Raw genomic sequence first — 18757 nt, forward strand, 5'->3', positions numbered from 1 at the left:
TGGGACTCTGTGAGCTTCTTGGACTTGTGTGAGTTTTTCTTCCCTATATCAGGGAAGTTTTCTGTCATTATTCAAACAGGTTTTCTATTCCTTGCTCAGCTTCCTCTTCTTCTGTTATCTCTATAATGCAGATGTTTTATTTTCTGTTGTCCCAAATTTCCTTTAGGTTCTCTTCCTGTTTTTTAAGTATTTTTTTCTAGATGCTGCTCTGCTTGAGTATTTTTTCCTACCTTGTCTTCTAGCTCATTGATGCTAGCCCAGTCCTCTTCTTCTAATCTACTGTAGATGCTTTCTATTGAGTTCTTTATTGCAGTGATGTCATTTTTCAGTTTTTCTTGGTTCTTCTTCATTTCCTCTTGGTTCTTACACATATTATTGTATTTGTCTTCCATCCTTATGAGTGACCTTATGACCACTTCTCTGAAATTTTTCTGACATATTGCTTGCCTCTATTTCATTTACTTCCTTGTCTTCTGATTCATTTATTCTTTTATGTGCAGGTTGTTTCTTTGTCTCCTCATGATCATTCCTTTCTGGGTGTCTGGTTATGTAGCTTTTTCTCTCCTGCATTGACTTAAAGGCATAAAATACAACACAACAAGACACAATGCACAAGTCACCAAACACAAATGTATTCACGATACTAATAACCCCAAATAAAGGTGATCACCAGAGAAAAGAGAATTAGGGAATGAAAAAAAGAGTGCAAAATGATATTGAGAAAAGGAAAAAAATGTAAGAGAGAAAAGAAAGAGAGGAATAAAGAAGGGGTTAAATATATGTATATGGGGAGAAAACTCCAATAAAACAACAACTAATCCAAAAAATGCAAACAACAAACACCCAAACAACCAATATCCAGATGAATCTGAAGAAGCAGAGCTTATTCCAAGAATGTAATGTCAAGGAATTGAATAAATAGAGAAATAACCACAATTCAGTATAAATGAGGTAGAAAGAGAATGAATGTATAAGAATAAAAGTAAAAGACAAAATACAAAAAATGTATATCTATCTATTTATGTATTTGTTAACTATTGGATATAGAGAATAGAGAGTAGATAGGCCTGAGTTGGTTATTGGAATTAGTTAAGCTATTAGTAGAACACAATATCAGGTGAGGAGAGGAACAGCAGAAGAAAAATCAGAAAAACAACAATCCAAACTAATAAAAAATCAAACAAAGAACAAGACAGAGAGAAATAAAAAGACAAAACAAAACAAAACAAAGGCAGAAAAAAATTGGATAGTGAAGAAAGAGAAAAGAGAAGTATATATGGACTTAGAGAAGGGGAACAGAAATTAGATATATAAGTAAGATCAACTTTTTTAACAGGGAGTCAATATAAAGATAATGGAAAAACTAAAGGAGGAACAGGGTAAGAGAAATGAGACGTAAAAAGGGACAAGTGAGGAATAGAGTGTTGGCATAAAGGGAAAATTGAGATAGAGTAAAATAATGCTAAAGGAAAAATAGAAATATAATGTAGAACATTAATCCCCCCCAAAATAAATAAAATTTAAAAAAGTAAAATAATAGTAATCATAATGAAAAATTAAACTATAATAATAAAAAGGTAAAATCAAGTAAGAAAAAATGTAGTTTCTTAAGTAAAAGATAAAAAATATAGAAAGTGAAGTAGTGTAGGTCATTACTTCCTCTGTTGTTCTGTTTGACATGTCTGTTTCCTGTCAGGTAGTCAGAACAGTATTGAAGTTCTCTGTGATCCCCTGCTCCTCTGTGTCATAAGCCACAACTCTGTTTTCATGGGGGCAGGATCTCTTTGTTTCTCAGCCTGCCTTTAGTTGTATTTACATAAGAGACAATTTGTAATTCAACCTCTGGGTTGCAGTATTTATGTATTAATATCCAGGGATAAAAGGCTACCCAGTGTTTAGATTGCTTTCCTTATGTCATTTAATACTGGGTCGAAGGGACAGACTGCCCCAGAGCTGGTTCCTTTTTGTTTCTCACCACTCTGATCCTCAGGTTCCACACACACACAAAAAAACTTTACCCTGTGAGTGTTTTTGATTGGAAGATCCTATGTTCTGGGCTTAGTAATCAAAAGCAAGGATTTAAAAAGAAAAAATCCAGAGAAAGCATGTGGAGTTGCATCTTTTTCCCCTGGCAATGTGTGCATCTCTGCACACATCTTTTTCCACTGGCATTACACAGTCGGTATACTGATATAACTTCAGGATGCCTTTCTGGGCCCAGCCAAGCTGTGAGTTGATTTCTAGAGTCCTCTTCTGCCAACAGCCCTGTGGGACCCCCTTCCACATACATGGGCTACACTAACTCCAATAGCTGTGCATTTTGTGGGGCGCAGTTTTTCCCTGAAACTCTAGATCTTGCTAAGCTTATTTCTCCCTCCAGCCTAGCTCCCAGACCTCATCATTCTCTAGGTCATATATGACCTTTCTGTCCATAGATTGCCTCACCAGCTGTGTATAATTTGCCAGTTCCCTGTGGGTGCTGTTTGATTCAGCTGTTCCTTCTATCTGCTCTGTGAGAAGGCGCAGGGCTAACCTGCATTTTTGTGCCACTTTGTCTCCCCCTTGATAGACTATTTCGGCGCCCATGGTCTTGGGGGCTGGAGTCCCAGTGTTTTTAAGTTTGCAGTTTAGGCAGCTGGTCCCTGGTATTGTGGTTGTAGGGTCCCGGGAAGTATCCGAGGTCTCCCCAGTAGAAGGTAAGGCTCGGTTTCCTATCACAGTCACTTTCCCCTTCAAGATGGTGTGGTCTCTGTGGCAGAGCTGGCCACACTGGGAGAGATTTCAGCAGCAGTAAAGGCTGCCCAGCCAGGGGCATCCATTGTTTTTACCACAGTATAACTACATAAAAAAAAAAGCATGCTTTTTGCCTTTATCAATGAATGGCTACTTTTTTGTAAATATTAGCTGGCCTGTTCATGCTATCAGATGTACTGATGCTTAAATCTAAAAGAAAACTTTGTTGTGGGAATCTGGAAGCTCTGGTTCTTACTAAAGGTAAAGCTATGTCATTGCAGGTTTTATATTGGTATCTGGTTATACTGGTTATCTTTTATTTTATATACACATTATGCTTGTAGAATCAAATTAGATCATGGAAAGATGAGTCCATTTAATTGTTTGGATATCTGAGCTTCTGTAATTGAAAGTAAATTTGATTCTTGAAGTTTCTTTTATTAATAATATTCATACAATGTGTGTCATTATCTTGGTTGAATTAGGTCATTTATAGACCCCAATTTCCTGGTATATTCTAACAACAAATCAGGAAAATTGTATCCAGATTCTTCATTTAAAAAGGTAAGTCTTCCTTTTGTTCTGTGTAGATTGTATTTTTTATGTGTTAATGGTGAGAAGAAAAATATTGTTTTAAACTCCACAAAATTATTGGGCAAACAGATAAAAAAAAATCCAAGTATAATGTGGCAATTACAATAAAATCATATGGAATATAACAACTACTTTTTAAATTTAAAATTTAGGAGTTGCTTATCAAAGATCATTTAATATCTGTAAGTATTAGTAAGAGTTTGAGAAGAAAGAAAGAAACCAAAAATAGATGAAGCAGCTAAAAAAGATTTAAAAAAAAACACCCCAACATATTATTTAAATTGACATACCCTAGTCTCTGAGTGGGGAGGTAATGGTGAATTGTAGATTGACCATTGAGAAAAAGAAGACAGAAAAGCATATTAGGTACAGAAACTGAGTATGTTCAGTGTGAAACATAGGAATTTTAATTGTAACCCAAAATCCTGGTAGTAGTAAGGAAATTTTTCAAAGTATGTGGGAAAGTTAGCCTTAGTCTGCAAAGTTCTCATTTTGCTAGAATATATGAGTTGGAAGAAACCAATGTTGACATACGATTGGTCAGATTCTATTTATTGTAATTGAGATATTAATATAAATCCATATAGGCACAGTCCATGGACACAGACAATAGTGGGATGAAGGCCTGGGGTGGTGGGGAGAAATCAGATGGATGGGACTTAGGGAGGGGGATGGGGGACATCTGAAATACTCTCAATAATAAAAATAAATTAAGAGAAAAATAAATAAATAAATAAATAAATAGTATCTGGCATAGATTGTTATAATCATCTATAAGTAGAAAGCACAATAAAATATTGTACATGAGGTACTTGTGTTTAGGCATTTGGCAATAGACAGATCAGGAAATTTATCTCTGAAGAAAGGAAACCTAGAAGGTGAGTCTCTAATTTAACTTGACCCTCTGGCTGGGAATAATGTCTTAAGCACAGCATAAGAAGTGGAACCAACCAACCAGTAAAGACTGGAGTTCAGGGATGTTGAAGCAGTTGGAACTAAAAGGAGACAGGACCAGATATGAACAGAGCCTATTAAATGTATGTATTTGGGGGGAGGGTAGCTGCCTTATGTCCTTCATTGAGGATTATGTTACATATTTGCTGGGTAAGATTCTACTGAAAGGTAGAGATTCAAATGGAGATAATACTATAGTCAGTGATTTTTAAAATATCTTTTTATATTAATTTCAGATAAGAAGAGGGATGGAAAGTGAGAGAAACATTAATGATGAAATAGAATCATTGATCAGCTGCTTCCAACATGCTCCCTATTGGGAGTCAAACCTACAATCTGGGCATTGACTAGGAATTGGATAGTGATATCCTGGTTCATAGGTCAATGCTCATTTTTTTTTTTTTTTTTTTTTTTACTTTTTTTTGTCTCATAGTACACATAAGCTAATTACAAAAATTCTGTGTCACACCTGAAAAAATATATAGGTATAATTTTGATTCACTTACACCGCATGGATATTGTTGTGTTTGCTGTTGTCTTTTTTTTTTTTTTAACTTGACAATGTAAGGGAAAAGATGTCTCTGCCCCTGACTAAATAAGCAGGTATTGCTAGTTTTAAAAATTCTTGCAACACACTCATTGAAAATTGTTGCTCTAGGTTAAACATTGTTGGAAGATAATGCATTGTTCAGACCAGGCAGCATAGTATGAGCAGGCATTCAGCTGAGATCAGAAAGGCTAATTCTTAGGAGAAGGCATCTGGAGTAATGGGTATTTTTATCACCCCATTCTTCACCCCATAGCCTGAAGCAATGAGCAGAGTAAGGAGGGTTACCATTAAATTAATTATCTTCCTCTACAAAATGCAGTACTCTAACCCTCGCTGGTTTGGCTCAGTGGATAGAGTGATGGCCTGCAGTCCTAGATTCTATTCCAGTCAAGGATAAGTACCTTGGTTGCAGGCTCCTCCTGGGCCCTGCCCTTTTCTGAGCTCATGCAGTAGGCAATCAATTGATGTGTTTCTTTCACATCAATGTTTGTTTTGTCTTTCCCTCTCTCTTCCACTCTCCCTAAAAAAAAAATCAATGGAAAGATATCTTCGAATGAGGATTAACAAAATGAAATACTCTATAAAGATTCCAACATTGTAGTGCAAGGCAATAATGCACATAAAAGCAGAAATAAATGATACAGAAACATGAAAAAGAAAATATTAAAGCTCAGAAATTAGTTCCTTCAAATAACTAAAAATTAATAATTCTAGTAAGACTTCTGCAGAATAAGAATTCCATTAATATTAAGGATAAAAGGAGATTTTATTAGTCACACAGAAAAATAAATTTTTGGGAGTATTTCAAAAGCTTTACACCAGTCTGTTCAATGCTTCTATGACTCTGTTTCTATTTTTGTTCATCAGTTTATGTTTTTATATTTCAGAAATGAGTGAGATCATGTGATATTTATCTGTCTCTGACTGATTTATTTCCTTTAATATAATACTCTCCAGTTCTGAAGGTGGGGAGTGTGGGGCTAAGAGATCAACCAAAGAACTTGTATGCATACATACGAGCACAACCAATGTACACAGATGGGGTGGTGGTGGGGGGTGAGAGCATGTGCTGGGGGATGGGGGCTGCCAAGGAGAGGTCAATGGGGAAAAAGAAGTATTTATGTAATATTTAAACAATAAAGAATTTAAATTGGGGGGGGGGGGGAAAAAGCTTTACACCAATAAATCTAGTAGTTTAGATGAAATGCAAATTTTTATTTCTTTGGAACACATATCCATGTATATGATTGGCAGGCCATATTTTAAGTATATTTTTATATTTTAAAATGAATTAAAACAGGGAAGGGAGGGTGGGTTGTTAGAGATCAACCAATGAACCAATCATATATAAAAACCCACAGACACAGACAAAAGGAAGTTGAAGGCATGGGTTGGGAAGTGGGGCTAGGGTGGTAGAGGTCAATGGGGGAAACAGGAGACATATGTAATACTTTCAAAAATAAAGATATTAAAAAAAAAAGGAATTATCAAAACATTTGCCAGAATGTTGTACTATCTTATATTTCCACTGGCAATGTATGAGAGATGAGTGTCTGCATTCCTGTTGTGGTGATCACTATTCAGGATTAAAATTAATAGACCTTCTGATAGATGTGTGATTCTGATTTGCATTTCCCAGTAACTAATGATGTTGAACATATTTTCATGTGCTTATTTGTTTTCTTTTTGTGAAATACCCATTAAATGTCTTTTTCCATTTTCTAGTTTGATTTGTGTTTTTTAAAAAAATTTTGACCAACCTACACATTCAAATAGAGATATCTATTATGTAAATATGTATTATGCCAGATATGTGGTATGTAAATATTTTCTCCATTGTTGTAATTCAGTCTTTAAAAAAATAAATAATATATATATATATATATATATATATATATATATATATTATTATTGAGTTTTTACAGAGAGGAAGGGAGAGAGATAGAGAGCTAGAAACGTCGATGAGAGAGAAACATTGATCAGCTGCCTCTTGCACACCTCCTACCGGAGATGTGCCCGCAACCAATGTACATGCCCTTGACCGGAATCAAACCTGGGACCCTTCAGTCCACAGACCGATGCTCCACCACTGAGCCAAACAGGTTTTGGCTCCATTGTTGTAATTCAACTACATTCTTTTCCAAAGGACATTGATAAGAAATTTTTGCATTGTTCTTTTGGGCTCAGTGAGCATGTTCATGAGAGTTCATTTTAATTATCTGTCAGGTAAATCATTTAACTTGATTTCATTAGGGTCAGTTTTGGAGATTTATCTTATTCCTTGTGTGAGACATCTTTTCCTGACTATTAATTTTTTGTTTCGGTGTCTGCTTCTTAGAGGGCTCCCTCAGTCTTCACTTTGGGGAAGTACAGAAGAGGACCCCACAAAACATCCTGGAAAGAGATCTGGGGGCCTCTACTAACACTTTGCCATCTTCAGGGCAAAGCAGGCATCTATTTATCCTTGCCTTCTCTGTGCTGGTCAGCAGAAAGGACCAGTGGCATTTACCATCTAGAGCTGCTGCTTCTGTTCTTTCCCTGTCAACTGGAGTGTGCGGGAATCATCAGGGCTCCAGGATTGGTGAGACAGATGCTAGTACCTTGGGCAATTGTGGTGAAGTGGAGGCACTGAATGTGTGGATCAACTTTCCTACCCCAGGAGGAAGCACAGAGCTGGGATTTTCCATCCACTCACTCTGGGCAGAGTTAGGGTGGGGATGAATCAATGGTGTCTGGTAGCCATCGCCTCTGTTGTTGTTTGGGTGGCTAGAATGTGCTGAACTCATTGGCTCTCCAGAACTCCTGTCACAGATACTAGTTCTTTGCGTCAGCCCCTCAGAAACATTAGGACCTTGGACTTGTGTGCAAACCACTTCCTTTCCATCAGTAGGATGGTAACTAGACTAGAGGATGTGTTTTTTATCATAAGGCAGTGCTCTGGGGTAGTTTCTGGTGAAAAGTTCCAATCCTTCCTCCTGGCTTTGGTAAGAGATTTCCCATTCTTGTATGATGTGCAAGAGGCTTTCTATTAGTGTCTGGTTTCTCACAAAGGGAAATTGCCTGTGAAGTGTTGCTGAATTTGTCTGTTGGAAGATGGAGGAGATAGGGCTTCTTACTCCACCATCAAATTTAATTTCCATGTTCATTGTAACAAATTTTCATAGCTTTTTAAAAATCTTTGTGTGATAGTTTCAATATGTGCCTCATCTCAATATTAGTATCAGTGGTTGTGTTTTCCCCATTTTTGCTGTGATTTCCTTGCTTGTTGATATAGGGTGTGATTTTCAGTTGCACTCTATTTTTATTGTATATTTTTTAATTGTCCAAAGTTTTACATATGTCTTTTTTTTTTTTCCAGGTTGACACCTCTAACCTCAAGCTCCCACTAACCTCAAGCCATCCCTAACCTCAAGCCATCCCTAACCTCAAGCTCCCACTGCCCCAGTGTCTGTGACCATTGGTTATGCTAATATGAATGCATACAAGTTCTTTGGTTGATTTCTTCACTTTTAAATAATCTTAATTTGAAAGCAGTCACCCAGGTTAAGTGTAGATTTAATGTGTTCTATTGTTCCAATGACAATTTAGCTTTCTTGGGTCCTTTGATGTTATATTGTGCTCTGCTGCAGCTCCTGCTGGATCTCTGCCTGTGCAGCCTGCAGGGGTAAAAGGAACTTGGCTGTGCCAACTTGTATTGCCTGGTGGGGTCAGATGGTGAATAATCTATGGGACAGAGAGCATTTCCTCTGACTATTCTCTAGCCGATGTCAGTTGTTTCTCCTTTGAACTTTGCTAGTGTTTCTTGGTTAAAAGATATCCCAAATGGGAAATCTCTCATGAGGATCATTTTCTCTAACTGGGTGCAAGTCCAGGAGCTGAAAGTCTGAATTGCTCTCTGCTGCTGTATAGAGTTTCAGAAACCTTATACTTTGTGAAGAGCTTGTAGCTACAATGGCTGCTGGCACCAGTGTATAGATACAGCTGTTGCTTCGCTTGGAGCAGAGTGTGTTCAGCTGATGGCAGTGGGTGGGAGATGGTGGCTCACTATATTTTTGAAATAAAGCAAATGGTTACTGATGGAGATGTATCTCTGGGAGTTTAAAATCCATAAACAAATACATAGGAGAGAATGGGATGCTTCTAAAGTTTTAACAGCACAGGATTAACAAAGGATTAAGACTGACTCTAGATTTCACTAGACTTTTAAGGGAAGGGAAGGGAATATATACTGAAAGAGAACCTGAGACTTGCCATGAAAGTCCATGGGGATGAGAGTTTGAACTAAAGATGATTAATGATGTAAAATATTAAGAACAAAAATATGAAGAAATATCCATTAAGGTATTTTTGGGTAACTAAGAAAAATAAGTGAGATGTTCACAGTTGAAGTCAAATGAATGTTGTCAATTACATGAGTCAGCAGTTTCAGATCATATACTTAAGAAATGCAGCTGAGAAAAGAAAGATAAAGCTTCTATCAAGTACTTATTAATTAATTAATTAATTCATTCATTTATTTATTACTTATTTAGACTAGTATTCGTATAAGCATTTGTGTAAAAATATTTTTAGAAAACCTGCTTTCAATTTCTCATGTATATGCTTAGAAATGGAATTTTTGGACCATTCGGTTTATTCTATATTTAAATTTATGAGAACCTCCAAACTGTTTTCCAAACCAGTTGCATGTTTTCACATTCCCATAAGCAACATACAAGAATTCCAAGTGCTCCAGATCCTCATTAGTACTTATTTTTCATTTTAAAAAATGTATCCTTGTTAATGTAAGTATTACAGATGCTATTTGTTATTTTTGTCTTGATTTGAATAAGACCCTTATCAGTTATATGATTTTCAAATATCTTTCCCCATTTCATGAGTTGTCTCTTTCTAGATTATATCCTTTGATGTGCAAAAGTTTTGTTTTTGTTTTTTTTTGCAATTTTAATGATCTCTACTTTATTTTTTGGTTGTTGTTTGTGCTTTCTGTGTCAGAACTAAGGAAAGACTGCCACTGCCATATCTAAATTTATGGAAATTTACCCCCATAATTTCTTGTAAAAGTTTTATAGTTTCAGCTCTTATATTTGGATGTTTGATCCATTTGGACTTAATTTTTGTACATGGTGTATAGTAATTACCTGATATTTTCTTTTGCATATGGATTTTCAGTTTTTCCAGCACAATTTTTTGGTGAGACTATTCCTTATACATTGAATAATCTTGGAAGTTATGTAAAAATCTAATAACTATGGATGTATAAGTTTATTTTTGAACTCATAATTCTATTGCATTGGTCTGTATGTCTCTCCTATTACAGTACCACACTGTTTTGATTATTGTAGCTGTATTCCAAGTTTTTATATAAAAAAACCCAAAAAACAAAAAACCTCTTATGGAGTTTTAATTAGGTTACATATGTTTTTATTAACCAGCTGTAATATCTCCTTTTATATCTTAGATACAAGTTCTTTTAAAATATATGCACAAACAACCATAGAAAATAAACTGGAGTTCATTAAAACTACAAAAACTTTGTACATAAATACAAAACAGAAACATATATATATATATATATATATATATATATATATATATATATATATAAATATATATTTTATTGATTTTTTACAGAGAGGAAGAGAGAGGGATAGAGAGTTAGAAACATTGATGAGAGAGAATCATTGATCAGCTGCCTCTTGCACACCCCCCACTGGGGATGTGCCCACAACCAAGATACATGCCCTTGACCGGAATCGAACCTGGGACCCTCCAGTCCACAGGCCGACGCTCTATCCACTGAGCCAAACTGGTTTCGGCAAAACAGAAATATATTTAGAACAGAATAATGATTGCCAGATGGGGAGGGGATTTGGAGGACTGGGTGAAAAAGGGAAGGGATTAAGAATACAAGTTAACATTTACAGAATATTCACGGAAATGTAGAGTACAGCATAGAAAATAGTCAATAATATTGCAAAAATTACTTATGGTGTCAGGTGGGTACTGAAAATATCAAGGGAAACACATTGTAAATGATCTAATATGAAATAATATTAATATGAACTCTAATTAAAAATAAAATTTAAATTAAAAATAAATAAATGAAATAAAAAATATATTATGAATCATTTAATCTAGAACATGGTTTGCCTTATTATTTCCTTAATAATATCTTTAAAAAAAAATAATACACCTCATTTTTTTTCAGCATATTTAGCTTTAATTAAAAAGTGAAAAACAGCCGAAACTGGTTTGGCTCAATGGATAGAGCATCGGTTTGCGGTCTGAAAGGTCCCGGGTTCGATTCCGGTCAAGGGCATATACATTGGTTGTGGGCACATCCCCGGTAGGAGGTGTGCAGGAGGCAGCTAGTCGATGTTTCTCTCATATTGATGTTTCTAGTTCTCTATCCCTCTCCCTTCCTCTTTGTAAAAAATCAATAATATATATATATATTTTTTAAAAAAGTGAAAAGCAAAGAAAATTTCCCTGCATCTTAACAAATTAGTTACCCTATTATTAACATTTTGGATTAGAATGCTATTTGGGTTATAATTTATGAGCTAATCCTACCTAATAAAGAGGGAATACGCTAATTGACCCTCTCACCATCTCAAAAATGGTGCCCCCATAGCCACTAAGGAGAGAATATGCTAATTGACTGGCACACCCTAAAAAATGGAGGCACCCACATCCACAAGATGGTGGTGCCCAGTCCCCTCAACCTTGCTGAGGTAGCAGGCACCTGGCCACCCCTCGCACCTGCCTCCAGAGTCCCCCAGTCTCTTTAGGCCCCCAGCTGCCTAAGGCTGGCCCGAGGCACAGGCAAGACTCGAATGGCTTCTGCCAAGCTGCCCAGGGCCACCCGAGGCTCAGGTAACCAGGGATGGTTGAAGCTTGTACCGCTGGCAGTGGAAGAAGCAGAGGTGTGATGGGGCGTACCTTTCCTTGAATGCTGTGTTGCCTTCCGCCCCTGAGGGATCCCAGACTATAAGAGGGGGCAGGCCAGACTGAGGGACCCTCCCCTCTCCAGTGCATGAATTTTCATGCACTGGGCCTCAAGTATTAATATATTACTACTTATTAAATCTTATAGCTTACATCAGGATTTATTCTTTATGATTCTGTTTTGCTTGTTTATTTTATATATTTTTAGATTCAATGGCTGATAAATATTTATTGCCATTATTTATATGTTTATCTTTTTTCTTCTTCTTATTCTTTAAGAAGTATTACATTTTATGTAATACTTGTTTGGAGGTGACAAACTCCTTTATATATTTTTTGTCTGGGAAGCTATATGTCCTATTTTAAAAGGTTCTTTTAAAATTATAGAATTATTTATTATAGCAAGGATTTTTTGGGTGGAATTTATAGGCAGATGAGTGTTAAGAGGAAGTAATTATAGGTAGATCAAAAGAAAATCTGGAAAGTTGGTAAATAATACTGGTTAATTGGCTAAATCTGTGCATTCATAATGTCTAGAAAGTAAGTATGAAACCAAAAACTTAATGTTTAAATCATACCTTTATGTACTCCTGTTAGAGCCATTGCTTTTATCAAGGATATGCTGCAGAGATTCCAAATTCAGTTGTGACACTAAGCATCTGTTCTGGACTCAGGTAATTGCACATTCCAGAGATGTGCATGATTGACAATCTTGTGTAATATTTTAATTTTTCTAAATTCCTTGAGTGATAGAATGAAAGCAAAGAAAATATAGGCTTTGGTTGTCTTTCTTCTCATATGTTTTTTTTTTTGTCCTCCTTTTATAATTTTTATATTTTGTTGTTTCTATCTTAAGCTTACAGTCAGAAAATTTATTCAGAATAAGTCCACTAGTATAAAGAATATTCATTTGAATTAACCCTATAACAACCATAGGGACTTATAAATGCCCTAACAGACAGATAGTATAAATTAGGTTGAAAGTAAATTTGAGTAAAATGGAATGATTCCTATATTTAATTGTATCATAAGGATAATTATCAAATTTGTATAAAAGTTTTTATTTGGTGTTGATTTACATTTCTCAAAGAGAAAATCTAAATTTTTATTTTATGTTATTTTATGTATTTAAATATTCAGGGGGTTATTGCAGTTGGTGAACATCAGTTTTGGAATTGAACCATTGGAATCTGCAGCTATGTTTGAGCATATGATTTATCAAATAAAGAATAATAAAGCTGATTTTCTTCACTTACAAGACAATTATCCTATAATCCAATTGGGAGATCAGGCCTACAAAATTATTGTGAAGTCAGAAGTAAGTCACCATATTCTGAAATTTTCATTTTGCTACTTTTGATAAACTTATTCTCATAGAAATTTGTTACATTTAAAAAAATTAAACATATTAATTATATTTAAACCTTTTATGAGATATTTAAGTATTTTATGAATATATCATTTATAATTTAAAAGTATAATAAATATAAATTTATATACTTTAAAACTGAAAATTATTTCTTTCTAATAAAAGGGTAATATGCTAACTAGACTGGGAGACCTTCCAGGAGACCTTCCGGACAAAGTCATGGTGATGGGTCTGAGGCAGAGGTGGTTAGGGGAGATCAGGCTGGCAGAGGAGGTCAGTTGGGGGCAAGCAGGCTGGCAGGGAGGGATAGTTGGAGGCAGAAAGGGAAAGTTGGAGGCAGTTGGAGGTGAGCAGGCTGGCAGGGGGGGGGCAGTTGGGGGTGAACAGTCTGCTAGGGGGGGCAGTTGGGGTTGATCAGGCTGGCAGAAAGAGTGGTTAGGGCGATCAGGTAGGCAGGCAGGAGAGCCAGTGGGATGTCTGAATGCTGGTTTAGGCCCCATCCCCCAGGGATCATGCCTAAACCGGCAGTCTGATATCCCCTGAGGGGTTCAAGATTGGAGAGGGTGAAGGCTGGGCTAAGAGACCCCTCCACTCCATGCATGATTTATGAACTAGTGTTCAAAAATATAAGCTTAATATGCTAATTAGATCAGAAGTCCTCTAGACGTCCTTCTGGAACGAAGCTGGATCTGCTTCTGCAGGATCCAGGCAGGAATCCAGGCAGCAGAAAGAGATAGAGGCTGCTATAACTGTAAAGGCCTACTCTTGCAAGAATTTCATGCATCAGGATTCTCAAGTATTATATATACATATATATATATATATATATATATATATATATATATATATACTCACACACACACACACATACATACACACACACACACATACACACACAGTTGTATTGTTATTGAATTTTCATCCTACTAAGGCAATGATACCCAGATTTTCTGGTTATTATTTTGTCCATTTTTTCCTTACCAATACATATTTTAACTTTGTAAAAACTATTTTTATAGAAAATTTAAAAGTAGACCAAATTAAATATCATTATCTAGAGATAGTGTTCTTAGAATTTTGAAATATGTGGCCCAATTTTTACAATGTATCTTTCTATAAATGTGGATTTACAAATGTACAGGTCATTTTTAAACAACAAAAAAATGATCTAACTAGGTATGATTCTTTGAAATTTCCTTTTTTTGTTCTTCAGAGGACAATGCATTCTTTCACTTGTTAAATTACTAGTGCCCTGGTGCAGCATTCTAAACATAGAAAATAAATTAATTAGAAGGTTGTCGGCAAGGTGGGACTAGGCAAGACCAACCAGACACATCCTGGAGCCAACCTCCCATGGTTCCTCCCTGGCTGGCCACGCCTGGTGGCACCATGGTCAAAGGGCATCTGTGGAGTGAGTGGGGTACCTCTGGCAGGTGGGCTCTCTTGGCCTGGCATGCTGGGATTGGACCAAAACTGGCTCTCCGACATCCTCAAGGATCCTGAATTGCAAGAGGGTGTTTCTCAGGTTGACACACCCCAGAATCGGGCTCCCTGCTCTCTAGTTACAGGGTGCATCCATCACCCAAGAACCGCCTCTGCCAAGTCTCTGTAGTTCAGCAACTCCTGCATTGAGCTTCTGGACCCTGGTGGCAGTACATGTCATACTGGCCTGCTGCTTTGCCAGTCAGAAGGTCACTTATCTTTTTAGATATATAGATTTTATGTGTCTTATTTTAAGTAATATGGTTAACATTGATTAACATATTAAATATATGTAAAAATTGCCACTTAATTCTTGTTAAAATGCAGAATGATCACATTACTTTAGCAAATAATCTGGCACTTTCTTTTTTTTCCACAAGGAAACACAGACATGAAACTATATTGTAGTCACTTTTTTGGTGTTAATGTGTTTTCCCAAGAGAAAAGAAAAAGGCATCTGGACTGTCTCCAGTTTGCCCTCACAGAAAAACCATAATCTATAGTTATCAGAAACTAGTTGGTAAATTAAAATATAGTAGCAACTTTCCAGAATCTTCTTTTTCATGAAATTCATAAGAACATCATCTCCATGTCAAAGCATTCACTCTGGGGCTGCTGAAACCTAGTGGAATGACCTCATCATCTTGTGAAGAGCCTCTTGGGCCTCCTGGTTGTGTTGCTATGCTATGCCAGAGTGAGGGGGTGACAGGGTTTGAGGACTCCTAAGGCATTCAGTCTGGGGGAAGGGGTAGTGGAAGGGACCTGCAGTCTGACCCTTGCAGAGGGTAAGCAGTGGCCAGAGACCCAGGGTGCCAGCAGCAGGAGCCCATCGGGTCAGCACATTGTGAGCCTCCAGGGGACAAGGCATGGAGAGGCTCTCAGTCTTTACACTTGGAATCTGTTATCTCCACCGCTTCACTACCTCAGCCCCTCCGTTGGTGCGGCACGGGGAAGAGGGACCCTCATCTTCTGGGGGCCCCAGCCTGTTGGGGGCCCAGCCCTGCCGGGCACAGTGGTTACACCAGGCTGTTCAACTCACGCCCTGCTCCAGCATCCTGGTACTTTCCTCCCACTTTGAACTCCCACAATTTCTATATGACTCAGGAATTCCATTTCCAAGAACCAAGAAAAATGAAAGACAAAATTTCACAAAGACCTATACATTGATATTTATAGCAACTTTTTTTTTTTAAATAAAAGCTGAAATGTCTATAAATGTTCTACAGGTAAATGTACAAGCAAGTTGCAATGGGTATCTTCACTGGCACACTACTTAGGAAGACACTAATGAATTACTAATAATCACAACAGGGATGAATTCTGAATGAAAGAAACCAGACAGAAATGAGTACATGCTATACGCTTCCATTTATATGGAATTGTAGAGTAGATCATTGTAACCTATGTTGAAAAACAGCAGATCATTGGTTTCCTTGAGCCCGTGGCTATTGACGTGGAAGAGGGTAATGACCTCATTCTTGGTCTGACTTATGGGAATGGTTACATGGCTGTTTATACTAATACCAACGATGTAACTGTATACTTAAAATGGATGCATTTTATTAGGTGTAAGCCACAATTAAGCCACTATAAATAACTGAAAGTACAAAACTGATGAGAAAATAGAGGCAATGTTTGGGGAAAAGTTGATGGGAATTTGTTAGCTTGAAGGTTGGGACAGGATTTTAGAGGAACGTTTTGAAGAAAGGAAACATGGCTTCTCCCTTATCGCAGCAATAATTTTTTTGAAGATTCCAATTATCCTAATATATAAAAACCCTGGGTCTAACATGACCAGAGGCTCAATCAACCAACCAGAAGTCAGTCCTGCAGTCAGCGCTGGGTTGCTGTGTCAACAACCAGGTCAGCATGGTGACCCAGCACTGACTGCTGAGTGGGGCTATGAAGTAGGCCTGGAGAGAGGCCTGAAGAGAAATGCAGGGTTTGATCCATAGCCTCTGTGGCAGCTGTTGATCAGCACTTGCCTTTCTCTTTCTCTCCATGTCTGGCCAGCAGCCATGTCTCCATTTCTCACCAGGCCTCCACTGTCTCTCCAGGCCTCCACTGGGGCTGCTATTCAGCCTTTCTGAAAAAGCCCCGTTGATAGGCCCAGAGATGCTGACTGGCATAGGAACCAACCAATCAAAACCAAATCTGGGTGAAGTGTGAGGAGCCAATGGCAGAGCTTTTTACAATGTCTGGGAGGCAGAGCTTTTGACAATGACTGGCATAGAAACTGACCAATTAGAACCAAATTGGTTGGCAGAGGAGACAGTTGGGGGTGAAAGCAGGCCAGCAGGGGAGGGTATTTAGGGGCAATCAGCCCAGCAGGGAAGGGCAGTTGAGTGTGAGATTAGGCTGGCAGGGGAGGGCAGTTGAGGGTGACCAGGCTGGTAGAGGAGGGCAGTTGGGGGCCATCAGGCCAGCAAGGGAGGGCAGTTTAGGATGACCATGTCAGTAGCAGAGAGCAGTTGTGGTGTGGGCAATGAGGGCAGCTAGGTGTTAAGGCTAGCAAGGAAGCAGTTAGGGGGTGGTCATTCTGGTAGGCAGAAGTGATTAGGGGCAATCAGTCAGGCAGGCAGGTGAGTGGTTAGGAGTCAGCAATCTTGAATTGTGAGAGGGATGTCTGACTGACAGGAATCTGGCCTAAACCGGCAGTCAAACATCCTCTGAAGATTCCTAGATTGGAGATTGTGCAGGCTGGGCTGAGGGACACCCTTCAGCCCAGTGCACAAATTTCATGAACCTGGCCTATAGTAAAAAATAGAATGTGAAAGCTTCTGATTGGTGTCTAAAATGTTTGTTTGGAATCTCACCTGCTTATTTACTTAGTCAGTACTCATCCTCTTATTTTCCTGTTATCTGTATCTTTATATATCAATATTTATTTATCTACTAGAGGCTTGGTGCACAAAATTCATGCACAGGTAGGGTCCCTAGGCCTGTCTGGCAACCAGGCCGATCTACAGGGTGACTAGTGGGGTGATCAGAAAGTCCCTGCTGGCACCCACCTTCGCTGGTCTGGTGCTGCCCACTTGCTACCCCTGCCCCCTGCCACCACTGCTGGGTGCAGATTGGTGTTGAGCATCTGCTCCCTAGTAGTCATTATGCATCATAGCAACAGGTCATTCTGCCTGTCAGTCTACTGGTCAGTTGATTTGCATATTAGGCTTTTATTACATAGGATACCTCTCTGTGTGAACATATATAATGCACATAATTATAAGCCATATAAGAATTTTAAAAATGTTTTATTTATCTCATGTCCTGTGTTTCACAGAAAAAATTGGATGCTATGCTATTGAAAAGAACTCTGAAAATACAAATCATTATGGATAAAGCCTTGGTATGCATTATTGATACATTTCATCATATCTTTAGTGTTTTAATACAAAAGGAATAAGAAACATTCTTTGCAATACAGGTATAATTTAAAGTGTTCAAAATGTGTATTTAAGTACAGCAGGGCATAAAGATATATCAGTTGCTTCTTCATTGAAATATGGAGACCAGCATTTATGGTATTGATATCTAAATCAGAATGCAATTCCTGTAACAATGTATAACTTTGTAATGTGTGGGAGGCTTCTACTATACTATAATATATTGGATTATGACTAACTGCCGCTATTTCTAATCCATCCCTAATTGTGGTGAAATTTTCTTTCTTAAATTGGTTTCCATTTTAAAACAAGTATTTGTTTTATTACTCATTTGGTGATTCCTGTTACTTGGTGATTCATAAGTTTATTTTATACTTTATAAACACTTGTGATGCCTGGTGGAAGTTATAAATGTTAATGAAAGAACTATTCATAGGAATGTTCATTTAGTGATGGGAATTCTTTTTTTTTTTTTTTTAAATATATTTTATTGATTTTTTACAGAGAGGAAGGGAGATGGATAGAGAGTTAGAAACATCGATGAGAGAGAAACATCGACCAGCTGCCTCTTGCACACCCCCTACTGGGGATATGCCCGCAACCAAGGTACATGCCCCTGACCGGAATCGAACCTGGAACCTTTCAGTCCGCAGACCTACGCTCTACCACTGAGCCAAACCGGTTTTGGCATGATGGGAATTCTTTTTTTTTTTTTTTTTTTTTTTAATATATTTTATTGAT

General features: G+C 37.5%; 1 protein-coding gene across 5 annotated transcripts in view; it reads left to right on the top strand.

The window, feature by feature from the left end:
* LOC311620389 (A disintegrin and metallopeptidase domain 3-like) overlaps positions 1-18757 on the top strand; it is a 114392-nt gene that overhangs the window by 21078 nt on the left and 74557 nt on the right. For 3 of the 5 annotated variants that reach the window (XM_084879732.1, XM_084879731.1, XM_084879733.1), the window contains exons 4-7: positions 3219-3297; positions 12380-12456; positions 12923-13100; positions 17914-17979. In XM_084879732.1, coding sequence (XP_084735858.1) covers positions 3219-3297; positions 12380-12456; positions 12923-13100; positions 17914-17979 — 400 coding nt within the window. The remainder of the gene's footprint in view (positions 1-3218; positions 3298-12379; positions 12457-12922; positions 13101-17913; positions 17980-18757) is intronic. The other 2 variants (XM_084879735.1, XM_084879734.1) reach the window with 2 other exon arrangements.

Source organism: Pipistrellus hanaki (genome assembly GCF_964339955.1).
Source record: "Pipistrellus hanaki genome assembly, chromosome: 3".
NCBI classification, from domain to species: domain Eukaryota; kingdom Metazoa; phylum Chordata; class Mammalia; order Chiroptera; family Vespertilionidae; genus Pipistrellus; species Pipistrellus hanaki.